This window comes from Cololabis saira, chromosome 18, assembly GCF_033807715.1.
Source record: "Cololabis saira isolate AMF1-May2022 chromosome 18, fColSai1.1, whole genome shotgun sequence".
NCBI lineage: Eukaryota > Metazoa > Chordata > Actinopteri > Beloniformes > Belonidae > Cololabis > Cololabis saira.
This window is the reverse complement of record NC_084604.1, coordinates 38,179,592-38,194,772: the sequence shown is the minus strand read 5'-3', so window position 1 is coordinate 38,194,772 and position 15,181 is coordinate 38,179,592. Positions and strand designations below refer to the sequence as shown.

At 40.6% G+C, this 15,181-nt stretch overlaps 1 protein-coding gene across 2 annotated transcripts in view; it reads left to right on the top strand.

Annotated features, from left to right (window-relative positions):
- Positions 1 to 15,181, top strand: part of myt1la (myelin transcription factor 1-like, a) — a 121,164-nt gene that overhangs the window by 97,389 nt on the left and 8,594 nt on the right. For both annotated transcript variants that reach the window (XM_061746342.1, XM_061746341.1), the window contains exons 13-19: positions 6,973 to 7,124; positions 7,568 to 7,636; positions 7,733 to 7,795; positions 7,917 to 8,000; positions 11,511 to 11,732; positions 14,566 to 14,657; positions 14,779 to 14,882. In XM_061746342.1, coding sequence (XP_061602326.1) covers positions 6,973 to 7,124; positions 7,568 to 7,636; positions 7,733 to 7,795; positions 7,917 to 8,000; positions 11,511 to 11,732; positions 14,566 to 14,657; positions 14,779 to 14,882 — 786 coding nt within the window. The remainder of the gene's footprint in view (positions 1 to 6,972; positions 7,125 to 7,567; positions 7,637 to 7,732; positions 7,796 to 7,916; positions 8,001 to 11,510; positions 11,733 to 14,565; positions 14,658 to 14,778; positions 14,883 to 15,181) is intronic.

Here is a 15,181-nt window from a genome sequence, read left to right as displayed (position 1 = left end):
AGATCCCCAACCTGGGCTCAGTTTATCCAAATAACGCCTGTTAAGAAATTTGCTCCAATGTTTTCGGGGTGAGAAGAGCCGCCGGCTCGGGAGCTGATTTATGGTTCTGCGTTAAATCGACGCAGAGCCTACGGCGTACGGTACGCGGCGTACGGTACGCGGCGTACGCCGTAGGCTCTGCGTTGGTGTAACGCGGAACCATAAATCAGCCTTTATTCTGACGAGGTCTGAAAAGACTTCGCAACAACGGGCAAACGAGTGATTATATACATTCACTGAGTGAATGTATATAATCCTTGACAGAGCGGCCAAGCCGCTCTGTCAAGGTCAGGTTGTAGAATCAACAATTGTATTTGGGTCAGGCCAGACTCCAGTAATGTTCCGTCTGCCTTAAGTCTCTGGTTCATCTCAATAGCGACTCCAAACAGACGGATTCGTGGTCAATTCCCGCCAAGGTCTTTTCCATCCTACAAACAAGCTCAAAAACTGCAGCTAGCCTGCGATCCTGTTCGAGAATTGCATCCAGCTTGCGATTTGGCTCCGCCGACGTTAGAGTCTGAGTGTTGGTCACACAGCTGATCCTTCAGCCACGTCAGGAAGCTCTGACGTTTTACGAATTTGTCAATACTGTATGCCAGGTAACAGCCAGCTCCAAAAAGCAGTAATCCTGTTTTCAGAAATCCAATTATGAAGGCATCTTCAACATCCTCGACCGACAGAATGGACAGACACACGATGCTCCACGTCTTCCAGGAGTCCATCATGTATCCAGCAGCAAACGTCCCTCTGGGGCAAGAGGGCTCCCCTTTACTCTGTCTTCTAGTCGGGAAAATTTGGTCAATTGCACTGAGAGACCAGTGTTGTGCCACAAAGGGGGTGCTGGTTCAGTTATAGATACAATTACAGATACAATAGGGCCTTCGCACTGTCAGTGCTCGGGCCCTAATTAATAAAGAAGATTACTTATCAAAATGAATCAATCAAAACGGGGCACCACCTGACTCATCAGGAAAATAATAACTGAACAGCAAAATCAGTCTGAAGGTAACTGAGTAACGACTGTCGGTCAGTTTGAGAGACCGTTGGTGCGTTACACAGTAATAAACAAACAAAGAAACAGCAAACACACTCAGCGCTAATCGCTCTAAACTAACTCTGCCCAGACACAAGCCTCTTATGGCACTTTTCCACTAGTACCTACTCCACTACTATACTACTACTACCCTACTTTTCCACTACGGACCGAGACGGGTGGAGCCGTGCCAAGCAAATACTTTTTCTGTAACCATTCTGCCGGCACTATTTCTGACGTCATCAAACTACAGGCCACTGATTGGTCGGGGGCGGGGCCGTCAGACGTTTGAATCAGGAAGCGGGAGTCAGCGCGAGAGCGACTCGGGGCGATTTTATTATACAACGCAAACGTCTGTTTCATGATCCAACTCTGAGGTGCAGATGTTCATAAACCTGGTGGCTGACGAGAGAATTAAAAAGGGATCTAGACGGAGATAAGGAACGATCAGATCCACAGGAACTCTGTTTTACTCTCATCCGCTCGCGGCTCCAGCTGATTTTATCATCCGCGCCGACACGAACAAAGGGGTTACGCAATCGAGTACGTCACAGCAGCTTCACCCCAACCTGCCCACTTCTCACCTGGGGGGGACGATGCGTGACGAGCCGCCCCGAGGCGAGTAGGGCTGAGTAGTTACTAGTGGAAAAGCGCCATTACTCTGAGATGCCCTGGAGGTAGTCGGCGGTTCTGGTGGTTGTGGAGCTCCTGGTTCTGGTCCCGGTCCACAGGTTGCTGATTTTACGCTCCACCGGTGGTTCCGCTGTGAGCGGCTCCCTTTTCCTCTGTCTCTCTCTGAGAATGCAGCAGCACCGCTGGTAGCTGGGCTGTTCCCCCTTTCCCTGGTCATCGTAGCCTGGTCACGTTGTCTCAATGCGCACGGGTCACGTTCCCTTCGTCAAAACGTTGGATGTTTGCGGGTCACTCCGTTGTAACGCGGGTGGACGAAGAGTGCATTCACTGTTTTTTGGTAACGAGTTTCACGAGCAGCTAGCGGGGCCGATCCTCGGCTGATGCTGGTCACGCTGATCAGAGATGAGGTCTAGTCCTAACAGAACGTAAGGACCGTGGACGTTTCCCTTGTGGTGGATAACCAGAGCCAGAACCAGAGCCAGGCACAACCTATCATTTCACTGTTATGCGGAAGATCTGCAAATCTATCTGCCATTGAAGCCCAGAGATACTGATGCACAAAGTTCCCTGCTAGCATGTTTTACACCAAGCAGCGGTCGGCCCAGAACTTCCTACACTTAAACCAGGACAAGACAGACAGAGGGCATTGTGTTTGGGAAAACTGTGACGACCAGCTTTGGCGCCTTGTCCTCGTCTTTCAGTCCTTATGTCAGAAATTTTGGTGTGATCTTTGATAGTTTTTTCAAATTTGACATACAAGTTGATAATGTCGTTAGGACAAGTTTTTACCAGTTACGCCTAGGGTTGCCACCCGTCCCGTAAAATACGGAATTGTCCTTTATTTGAGAAAAAAATGTTGCGTCCCGTATTGAACTAATACGGGACACGATTTGTACCGTATTTTCATTAACTTTTACACCATATTCTAGTTGAATTATTGAAATAAGTGAACTTTTACACCATATTCTAGTTGAATTATTGAAATAAATGAACTTTTACACCATATTCTAGTTGAATTATTGAAATAAATTAACTTTTACATTATATTCTAGTTGAATTATTGAAATAAATTAACTTTTACACCATATTCTAGTTGAATTATTGAAATAAATTAACTTTTACACCATATTCTAGTTGAATTATTGAAATAAATTAACTTTTACACCATATTCTTCACCTGTATCTATATTCTACATCTGGGCTGATGTTACATACGTAGCATAGGAGGATATTTCAGTTGCTACATGGTTGTCTGTCTGTACAGTCATGCAAGTTCAATGCTATTAAAGCACGTTAAACTTTAAATCAAAGCATTTTGTTTTTTCATATAAAATAAACACATTTTTATTCAGTTTAGAAGTTTTGGGGCTTTTTTTTGGTACCTGCGCTGCTGAAATCAGGGCGTCCCTTATTTCTATTTCTGAAAGGTGGCAACCCTAGTTACGCCTCCTAGCCAAAGTGAAATCGTTTTTAAATCCTCACGACCTGGACAAAGCTGTTCACGCTCTAATCAGCTTCAGATTAAACTATTGTAATGCTCTGTATGTTAGCGTCTCCAAGTCCTCTATTAGCCTTCAACTAGTGCCGAATGCAGCTGCCCGGACCTCCGGTTACTCCATTGGCTTCCTGTCCATTTTAGAATTGATTTTAAACTTTTAATGTTTGTTTTTAAAGCCCTCAATGGCCTTTCCCACCCTATTTATCGGAGCTTTTAACGGTGCATGAGCATGGCAGGCTGTGAGACACAACCAGCACTGCTCCCAGTAGACCACATACATAACAACCTGACAATAAATGTACATACCGGAAAATAATGTGCAATATCATTCACTGCAACGTGCAATTATGTAAATATCCGTCTGTTATCTTATTTTATATACACGTATTTTTTATTATTACTATTTTTGTATATACCAGTACTGTTTATAGTGTGTCACACTTTTTTTTTTAATTTTTTTTTTTTTAATATCTTTTTATTTCACAATCATTTTCACAATTCACATTTTCACATGCATGATTTCTATTATACCCACATTCCTACCCTCCCCATAATTACCCTAGGGGGGGGAAAAAAACATACATTAAGGGAGAACAAAATTAAATAAATATTAAAAAAAAAAAAAAATAAAAAAAAAAATATATAATGGCAGCAACAGCGATATCAAATTATATATATATATATATCCATACATACATACAAACATACATACATATAAGGCACGAGTTCGAAAATAGAGATACTCATTGGTCCCTTTGGAAAAATTATCCAGTTTTGAGAGTAATGGAAACCAAAATTCTTGAAAAATATGAGCACGGTTCTATTTTTCTAAAGTTAATTTTTCCAATGGTAAAAAACTAAAATTTGATCCAAAAAGAACTTGAAAGTTGGAGGGGAATCATCTTTCCAAAGTAAAAGTATGCATTTCTTAGCGAAGTATGTGATCATAATTAATATCCTGCTTTTTTTCCGGTCTAACTGAAGATCCAGTGTGTCTTTTAATAAATACAAATTGGAGCTTAAATCAAAATTAATTTCTAAAACTGATTGTGTGAAGGAATTAATTGATTTCCAGAAACTTATTAAAAGATCACATTCCCAAAACATATGTACAAATGTTCCATCGGTTATTTTACATCTTGGACATTTTGTAGAGATATCCTTTGAAATTTTGTGCATTTTAATTGGAGTTAAATACAGTTTGTAAATAAATTTAAAATTAGCCTCTTTAATTTTATTACTAGTAAAAGGAAAATGTATATTTTCACATATATTTAACCAAGTGTTTTCTTCAAAGACCATCCCCAACTCCTTCTTCCATATCTTCACTAAAGTTTGGAAAGATGACAAACCTCCTTGTGATAAAATATTATAAAACTCACTGATCTTTCCTTTAATTGTGTCTGAAGTTATAAATATGTCCTCTATTTCAGATAGTCCAAGTCGAATTTTATTTGCTCTGATATTTATTATTGTATTATTATTATTTCTATTGGTGCCTCTTGTTTTGCACTATCCCCTTTGCTGCTACACTGCCAATGTCCCCGCTGTGGGACTAATAAAGGAATATCATATCATATCATATCATTGAGATCCTCAAACCAACTGTTGTTGGAGGTGCCCAGGTCAAAGTTCAAGTGCTGGGGTGACCGAGCCTTTTCGATTGGCTCACCTAGAGGTGGCTGTAAAGGGCTATATAAATAAAGTACATTTACATTTACAAAAAAGTCAGAAAGAGATTCTCTGTTGAAGACCAGCGTTCCTTGGCTAACGGCTTGAAGGTTACGGCAGGGGTTAAGGCCCGGGCTGCTGGTAAAGAGCAACTCTTTTCCTTGCTCTCTCCGTGTTGACGAGCATGTAGCATTTGTAGCTAGGGCTGCAACTAATGACTATTTTAAAAGTCGACTAGTCACGACTATTGAAACGATTAGTCGACTAATCGGATAATTAGTCATTTTTTTCTTAATTTAGTATGAGGTTGCTTTAATTATGTGGCAAATGATAATAAACACAAGAAAGAGGGTACTAGAGCCCTGATATAGCGGGACTGTTTTCTTCATCCTGCTCCCGCAAAACTCATGAATTCATGCCCGCACGGCGCACAATAATAGAGATGCATTGATTTAGTGTCTTCTCCCGTCCCGCAAGAGAAATGTCCAGACAAATCTATCTGATTTAATGTCAACATTACCATTGTGGAGTTTGATGGATAATTGACAGTTCATAGGCATAAGCTTTTTCGCCTTTCGCGCAGCATCAATTATGATTGAGGTTAAAGCAACGAGAGTAGCTGTGAGTGGCTCAAATAATACTAATAAATAACATGAAATAAAAGAAGTTAATGAATGAAACAAATTCATTTAACAAATGAAAATAGGCTTAATATCTTACCAAGGCGACTCCGTTTCGTTCAACACTCCGACGTGCTTTCTCTTCTAATGCATTACCGACGTGCTCCCGTGAAAAGCAACGTCGGCTTAGCAAACCTTGCAAGTATCTTTTTATTTGCTGTATCGAGCCTAAAATGCTCCCAAACTTTTTGCGACGATTGTATTGAAGTGAGACGCCTCACTCCGTTGGAAAAACACGTCTGGCGACAATTGTCCACAATGGAATTCATTGTCGTCAATTTTGATTATGGATTTTTGTCGACAACGTCGACGGATCGTTGCAGCCCTATTTGTAGCTCACGGAGAGCTCCGTGGAAGAGCTTGGAAGGAAAGAGGATCGGGAAGCCAATGCTATTTAACCAGCAGTGGGACCAATTCACTATCCTTACTGTCCTTAGTGACCTCCATCCCACCCCCTTTTGACACCTGTAAGGGCAATAAACTCCAAAGCCTGCTGGGTTTGGAGTCATTCCTTAATTTCCTTTGTTTCAAACCATGCAGTCAGCTGTAAGAAATCAAGGCTGGTCTCAGAGTTAGGCCTCAGATCTGGGCCTTAAAGTTGAAATGAAGGCCTCCCCTGTTCACATAGGACTGTGGCCGAAGACAGACAGAAAGTCCGTACGTTTGTGTTGTTTGAGGCCCCGTTTACACATAGCCGGGTATTTACAAAAACGGGTATTTCCCTCTCTACGTTTTGAAAAATTCCATCGTTTACACAAGATCATTTTCAAAATCTCTTCGTTTAGACCAATCCGCATAAATACGCTGTTAAAGTTATGCCAGCCAATCAGAATCCTGGAAAAAACATCAACAAATGACACGTGTAACTTCCAGTTAAGGCTGATTTATGGTTCCGCGTTACACCAACGCAGAGCTACGGCGTAGGGTACGCGGAGACGCGCCGTACGGCGCTGGTACCGCGTACCCTACGCCGTAGGCTCTGCGTTGACTTAACGCGGGACTATAATTCAGGCTTTACTTCCAAGACGGAACGAGAGTCTTTCGTTTGGAGTGACAGAGAAGTGGAGTTACTTTTAAGTGTGACTTTAGAATATAAAACAGGTAAAATACAAGAAAATATTGACGGTGGCCAAACTAATTGTAAACACAGGTCGCACACATGACGCTGGTGACGTTTCTGTTGCATAATGTGACGTTCCGTTTTCCTCTATTTAGACGCAAACGTGAAATCAGAGTTTTTGCAAATCTCCACTTTGGCCGGAGTTTTCAGAAATGATCGTTTTTGGTGACTTTGAGATCCGTTTTCGTGTAAACGAACGGCCAAAACGCATGAAAACGTCTCAGTTTTTGCTCCGTGGAAACGGGGCCTGAGTTTACTCTGATTACGTGCACCCTGACCTCCCAGTGATTTGCTGTAGTCTGCTTATTTCTCATCCCTACACCAGAGCGACGAGCTGGACCCCTTCCAGGAGCTGCTGGATGAGCAGCGCTACCCGGCCGAGGTGACGATACCCAGCCCCAAACACCACAAATACCCCCCCTGCAAGGAGAGCAAGAAGGAGCTCATCACGTAAGTCCCCTCCTTTCCCTCTGAGATGAACCTCCCACACACCTCCAGTCCCATCACAGCCACCTCAGACACGATGTGACACCTTTCAGAAACCCTTTACCCTGCCGTTAACTCACCACAGACATAAATACAACCTCAGCTCATTATCGTCCGTGCAGAAATTAAAAAAACGGTCCCAGTGTCAGTTTCTGAGACGTCTCTCCACATCTGATCTGGGAGACGACAATTTTCACGTTTCAGCGGCATCTCGGCGGCGCTGGTCGGTGCAGGAGAACCGTGACCAAGAACCAGCAGAAACGATTTATTCAGTTAGCTAATGGGTGGAGCCGCCGGGTCCGGTGGGACCACAGAGGCTTCACTTGAGTCCAGGATATCTCCGTTAGCCGGCGTTGAGGTGAAAGTGCCGCTGCTCTCTCAGTAACTGTGACTCTGGTGCCCTGCAGCCTGTCCAGTTGCCAGCTGGCCGACAAGAACATCCGCAGCATGATGCCGTCCAACTCACAGGAACTCAAGTGAGTCTCCATCACCACCACCAGCAGCAGCGTCTCCATGACAACCGCCGGTGGAGCGACCCGATCTCTGACTGTCCGTCTCCATCTGTCCCCCAGGTGTCCCACCCCCGGCTGCGACGGATCCGGACACATCACCGGGAACTACGCGTCCCACAGGAGGTACGCGCCGCCACTGCCGCCGACGCCGACCGCAGATGCACACCTTCTCCCGTCTCTCGTTGCACTTCCTAAATGTGTGCCCCCGGGTTTCCCCCCTGTCCTGTCCTGTCCTGTCCTGCAGCCTCTCCGGGTGTCCCCGAGCCAAGAAGAGCGGCATCAAGATCCTCCACAGCAAAGAGGACAAGGACGACCAGGAGCCGATCAAGTAAGAGGTCTCGGAGTTGTCATGACGACCCCGTGAGGAGACGAAATCTTACCCAGCGACCTCCGCTTAGGGGGACGAGACGAAACTATGCGAAACGAGACGAAACTAGACGAGACGGGACGATAGAAAAGTGGTTAATCCAATCAACGCTGCAAAGGACGCAGGGTTTAGCTCTTGCAGAGGAGGCGGACTCTTAGCTCTCGGAGGATCCCCACAGTCACAGCGTGGTCCAAAATTATCGTCAACACGACAATTTGCATGGACATGTCCACATGCCGGACTGAGATTGGCATTCTGTAACCACGCCCCCTGGCTCTGATTGGAGGAACCGCACCAGGAGCTGCCGGTGCTGCCAAAGGAGCCGATTTGTAATATTATCAGAAAATAGGAGACAAAAACGTCCCAACGGCAACTTTTTACACAACTGTTGACCTGAGCACAAGCGTTGATGATCAGGAGACGTCTGAGACATGCAGGACAACGATCTCGGGGACTGAGATGGACACCCCCCCCTACAAAAGACCGCGGCACCAGTCTAGATCAGCAGCTTAGGAAAAAGATCTGTCTTGTCCGGACCACAGTTGGCCCAAATCTGCCAATGACGCTGAATAAAACCGGCCCTCGCTGCCTAAATTCAGCTGTAAACCCAAGCAGAACCGGAACCTGAGCTTTCACGACCTCCGACGCTCTCAACACGTCCAGTCAGCGGATGTTTGATCCAGCTGGCGGTTCTCCCTCCCCCCTGTCGTTTTCCAGAGCATCTCTGCAAATTAAACCAGAGCACAAATCGATACGTAAATGGGATCAGTGGGTGAGATCGGTGGGCGAAAAAAACGGTTAAGCTAAAGTTTTACTGCCGAGTTCTTTTGGGTCTTGAAGGCATGTCCTCTTCCATCCATTGGTGGGGACCGTCAATGTCCTAAAGGGCTGAAATCACGTATGAAGAGAGACCGAGCCTCAGGTTTCAGCTGTCAAACGCTAACGTAGCCTTGAACCTTCCACTCAGACGCTTTCACAGCCAACTACACAACATTAAACTCAATAGTTCATCATCATACGAGCGGTGGAAATGTCCCTGGGATGAGTTCAGGGATGTCGCTCTCGTTTGTACAGAAGAGTATTAGGGCCAGGCAGGAGAAAATATATTTGAGAGGGGGAGGGGTTTTTTATTGTGCACTTTGAGAAAAATGTTGAAATTTCAAGAAAAAAGTTAAAATTTTGTGATTAATTTTGAAATACAATTTCGAGAAAAAAGTCGAAATGTCGAGAAAAAAGTCGAAATGTGATTATTTTGAAATACAATTTCGTGGAAAAAAGTCGAAATGCGAGAAAAAAGTCGAAATGTTGAGAAAAAAGTCAAAATGTCGTGATTAATTTTGAAATACAATTTCGTGGAAAAAAGTCGAAATGCGAGAAAAAAGTCGAAATGTTGAGAAAAAAGTTACCATCAACCTGCCAGGGGACTACAGATGGAAATTAGCCTTAGGCTATAATCTGGCATATTTACATGTGAATGTTCATTAATATGCACTGTCCCATTTTAAATAAATAAATCTAAATCTAAATCTAAAGTCAAAATGTCGTGATTAATATTGAAATACAATTTCAAGAAAAAAGTCGAAATGTCGAGAAAAAAGTCGGAATGTCGAGAAAAAAGTCGAAATGTTGAGAAAAAAGTCGAAATGTCGAGAAAAAAGTCGAAATGTCGAGATTAATTTTGAAATACAATTTCGAGAAAAAAGTCAAAATGTCGAGAAAAAAATCAAAATGTGATTCTTTTTGAAATACAATTTCTAGAAAAAAGTCGATATTTGTGATTAATTTTGAAATACAATTTCAAGAAAAAAGTCGAAATTTCGACTTTTTTCTCGAAATTGTATTTCAACATTAATCTCGACATTTCGACTTTTTTTTTTTTCGACTTTTTTTCCCTCCCCTGTCGTTTTCCAGAGCATCTCCGCGAATAAAACCAGAGCACAAATCGATGCGTTAATGGGATAAACTCGCCGTGCTGCCCAACAGAGTGTCTGTACGTCTACGGTAAACAGACGAGATTGGTGGGCGAAAAAAACGGTTAAGCTAAAGTTTTACTGCCGAGTTCTTTTGGGTCTTGAAGGCATGTCCTCTTCCATCCATTGGTGCGGACCTTCAATGTCCTAAAGGGCTGAAATCACGTATGAAGAGAGACCGAGCCTCAGGTTTCACCTGTCAAACGCTAACGTAGCCTTGAACCTTCCACTCAGACGCTTTCACAGCCAACTACACAACATTAAACTCAATAGTTCATCATCATACGAGCAGTGGAAATGTCCCTGGGATGAGTTCAGGGATGCTGCTCTCGTTTGTACAGAAGAGTATTAGGGCCAGGCAGGAGAAAAAATATTTGAGAGGGGGAGGGGTTTTTTATTGTGCACTTTGAGAAAAATTTTGAAATGTCGAGAAAAATGTTGAAATGTCGAGAAAAAAGTCGAAATGTCGAGATTAATGTTGAAATACAATTTCGAGAAAAAAGTCGAAATGTCGAGAAAAAAGTCGGAATGTCGAGAAAAAAGTCGAAATGTCGAGAAAAAAGTTGGAATGTCGAGAAAAAAAGTCGAAATGTGATTAATATTGAAATACAATTTCGAGAAAAAAGTCGAAATGTTGAGAAAAAAGTCAAAATGTCGTGATTAATTTTGAAATACAATTTCGAGAAAAAAGTCAAAATGTCGAGAAAAAAGTGAGAAAAAAGTCGAAATGTCGAGATTAATTTTGAAATACAATTTCGAGGAAAAAGTCGAAATGTCGAGAAAAAAGTGAGAAAAAAGTCGAAATGTCGAGATTAATTTTGAAATACAATTTCGAGAAAAAAGTCAAAATGTCGAGAAAAAAGTCAAAATGTCGTGATTAATTTTGGAATACAATTTCGAGAAAAAAACTCGAAATGTCGAGAAAAAAGTCAAAATGTCGTGATTAATTTGGAAATACAATTTCGAGAAAAAAGCCGAAATGTTGAGAAGAAAGTCAAAATGTCGAGAAAAAAGTCGAAATGTCGAGAAAAAAGTCGAAATGTGATCAATTTTGAAATACAATTTCGAGAAAAAAGTCGAAATGTCGAGAAAAAAGTCGGAATGTTGAGAAAAAAGTCGAAATGTTGAGAAAAAAGTCGAAATGTCGAGAATAACGTTGAAATACAATTTCCAGAAAAAACTAAAAATGGCAAAATGTCGAGATAAAAGTAAAAATGTCGTGATTAATTTTGAAATACAATTTGGAGAAAAAAGTCAAAATTTCGACTTTTTTCTCGAAATTGTATATCAACATTAATCTCGACATTTCGACTTTTTTCTCGACATTTCGACTTTTTTCTCGACATACCGACTTTTTTCTCGAAGTGCATAATGAAAAAAAGTCCTCCTCCTCTAAAATATTATTTTTCTCCTGCCTGGCCCTAATACTCTTCCGTAGAGTATTCCGTTTGGGACGAAGCCTGAGTATCACATGTCCCTGCGTCTCTGCTCGTGCTCCCAGGTGTCCGGTGCCGGGCTGCGACGGCCAGGGTCATGTGACGGGGAAGTACGCGTCGCACCGCAGCGCGTCGGGCTGCCCGCTGGCGGCCAAGCGGCAGAAGGACAGCTACGTGAACGGCTCGCAGTTCGTGTGGAAGTCTGGGAAGACGGACGGCATGAGCTGTCCCACTCCCGGCTGCGACGGGTCGGGACACGTCAGCGGGAGCTTCCTGACCCACCGAAGGTGAGGAGCCGCCCCCCATTCAGCTTCACTTCAAATCACTAAACCAACTTTCTAAGCTCCAAACTATAAAAATGTAAAACATATATTCAGTCAATTTTCATGGTGCAAAAAAGAGCCATAAGAATAATCAGTAGAAAACGATATAGAGATCCAACAAATCCATTATTCCTTCAGTTACAATTGTTGAAATTTCATGAATAGGGCTTGGTCGTCTTGACGTCATCACTTGGCGGAGCCGCCATGTTGGAAGCTACCTTAGCTGCTCTTCAGACCTTATAAATGACATTTATGTATATGACGGTAAAGTATAACATCTGAATAATAGTTTATATAGCTTAACTACACTTTTCTAACACCTAGTTAAAAGCACACGTGTAGCATGCTGCTACAAACAAAGCACTAATAGTTGCTAGAATACCTTTGACAGGATAACCGTGTTCCCACTGTTTACCGGCTTTATGATCTGAAGCTCCTGCATCCTTCCATTTGTGAACTGCACATGAGACTCCAACGACTTATAACAACGGAACTGCTCTGAAGTGCAGGCGCTCACACCGCAAACAAGCTAGCTGAAGACGTTGGTTGTGCAGAACTGCGGCAGTAAATCCTCGTCGGAGCTCCACTCTTTAGTAGGGATTTCATATGGATCCAAACCGTTAATAATCATTATTTTCTCCATATACCGCTCCCTGGCTTCCTTGTTTAAGGTATCCCGGTAAATTCCAGTTCCTTTCCAGCAGTTTAACATATTTTTTTTTGCGTTCCGTCTGTTCACTTGGTGCTACCACACTGCTACTACACTGCTGTTTGTTTACACTCACGAGGCTGCCAACATGGCCGCCGCGTCCCAGAATGCAACTTGGCGACCAAGCCCTATTAGTAGACTATAGTATTCTGCAAATTATGTTTAAAGCTCATAAAAAAACTTTACCAATCAACATTCAGAAAAGATTTGAAAAAAGAGAAAGCAAGTATAACTTAAAAGGAACAGAGATTAAAAAAAAAACAAGATTCAGGACTAAATTGATGGAACGTTGTGTTTCTGTGAAAGAAATTTAATTTTCATTTTATTCTTTATTTCATTCAAAAAAAATAAAACAATTCGATACAAATACAAATGTTCTTAAATTGTGAATGAAAAGGGAGCAGAAAGAAGAAGAATCTTATCTAATCTGCCCCTTTTTCTAAGGAATAACTTCACAAATAACATTAAAAAAAAACAACAACTAAGTAAAATAAAAAAACAAAATAAAATAAAATAAAATTACCGCCGTCTATGGGTATGTCAATCAAACGTAACTAACATATTTCATTATATTTACTTAACATACAGGCTTTAATTGTTCTTTTGAATGTAATGTTTGATTTGGATTCTTTGTTTTCTTTATTCAGATTGTTCCATAAACTGATTCCTTTCACAGAAACACAACGTTCCATCAATTTAGTCCTGAATCTTGGTTTTTTTTCTCTGTTCCTTTTAAGTTATACTTGCTTTCTCTTTTTTCAAATCTTTTCTGAATGTTGATTGGTAAAGTTTTTTTATGAGCTTTAAACATAATTTGCAGAATACTATAGTCTACTAATTCATGAAATTTCAACAATTTTAACTGAAGGAATAATGGATTTGTTGGATCTCTATGTCGTTTTCTACTGATTATTCTTATGGCTCTTTTTTGCAGAATGAAAATAGACTGAATATAAATGTTTTACAGGCATTTATTTCCCCAAACTTCAACACAGTAGGTCAGATATGGAACAATCAGAGTGTTATATAAAATGTACAAAGCTTTGTTGTCCAATGAATCCTTTACTTTGTGTAACAGAGCAATTGTTTTTGATATTTTTATCTTTGTATAATGTATATTTGATTTACAATTCAAATTCTCATCCAGCATGACGCCCAAAAACTTGGTTTCCCTTACTCTATTCATTTCAGTTATATTCATGAACATTACATTCAAAAGAACAATTAAAGCCTGTATGTTAAGTAAATATAATGAAATATCTTAGGCATACCCATAGACGGCGGTAATTTTATTTTATTTTATTTTTTTATTTACTTAATTGTTGTTTTTTAAATTTTAAATTTATGTTATTTGTGAATTTATTTCTTGGAAAAAGGGGCAGATCAGATAAGATTCTTCTTCTTTCTGCTCCCTTTTCATTCACAATTTATGAACATTTGTGTTTGTATTGAATTGTTTGTTTTATTTTGTGAATTAAATAAAAAATAAAATGAAAATGAAATGAAAAATGTTTGAAAAAGTCGAAATGTCGAGAAAAAAGTCGGAATGTTGAGATTAATATTGAAATACAATTTCTTGAAAAAAGTCGAAATGTCGAGAAAAAAGTCAAAATGTGATTAATTTTGAAAAACAATTTCGAGAAAAAAGTCGAAATTTTGTGATTAATTTTGAAATACAATTTTGAGAAAAAACTTGAAATGTCGAGAAAAAAGTTAAAATGTCGTGATTAATTTTGAAAAACAATTTCGAGAAAAAAGTCGAAATTTCGACTTTTTTCTCGAAATTGTATTTCAACTTTAATCTCGACATTTCGACTTTTTTTCTCGACATTCCTTCCTTTACTTGTTTTTAAAATTTAAAATTTATGTTATTTGTGAATTTATTTCTTGGAAAAAGGGGCAGATTAGATAAGATTCTTCTTCTTTCTGCTCCCTTTTCATTCACAATTTATGAACATTTATATTTGCATTGAATTGTTTGTTTTATTTTTTGAATGAAATAAAGAATAAAATGAAAATGAATGAAAAGAAAAATGTTAAAATGTTCTGAAATCCTAATCCAGACGTAGTTTTCCTCTCTTTTCCCAGCCTCTCCGGTTGTCCCCGGGCCACCTCGGCCATGAAGAAGGCCAGGATGAGCGGCGTGGAAATGCTGACAATCAAACAAAGAGCCAGCAAAGGTCAGAGCAGGAAAAGCAGGAGTATTAAACCTGTAATATAAGTTTATATTATCTGGGGAGTAATTACAACCATCATCTGAAATGTGCTGGGAATTGTGGGTAATTTTATGGTTTGTTTCAGGCATTGAAAATGACGAGGAAATCAAACAGCTGGATGAAGAAATCAAAGATCTGAATGAGTCCAACAATCAAGTGGAGTCAGACATGATAAAACTAAGGACACAGGTAAGAGATTTGCTAGTCGTCATTTAGCAGACGCTTTTATCCAAAGCCATTTACATCTGAGAACAACACAAGCAAGAAATCACATAGGGGGGGTACTTTGTTGCTGATAATTCGTAAAACTGCACCTACAAACCTCCAAAATGAATGAATGAACCCCAGAAAGACAAAAAAGGGGTCAGATTGTTTGCAGATGATGTTTTTTTATACACAGGAGATGCAAAGCTTTCTATTTGTATCTCAGTTGCTCAGAAACCGGTTTAACTTTTAACTTTATTTCAGTTTTTAATGCAGTTTACCGT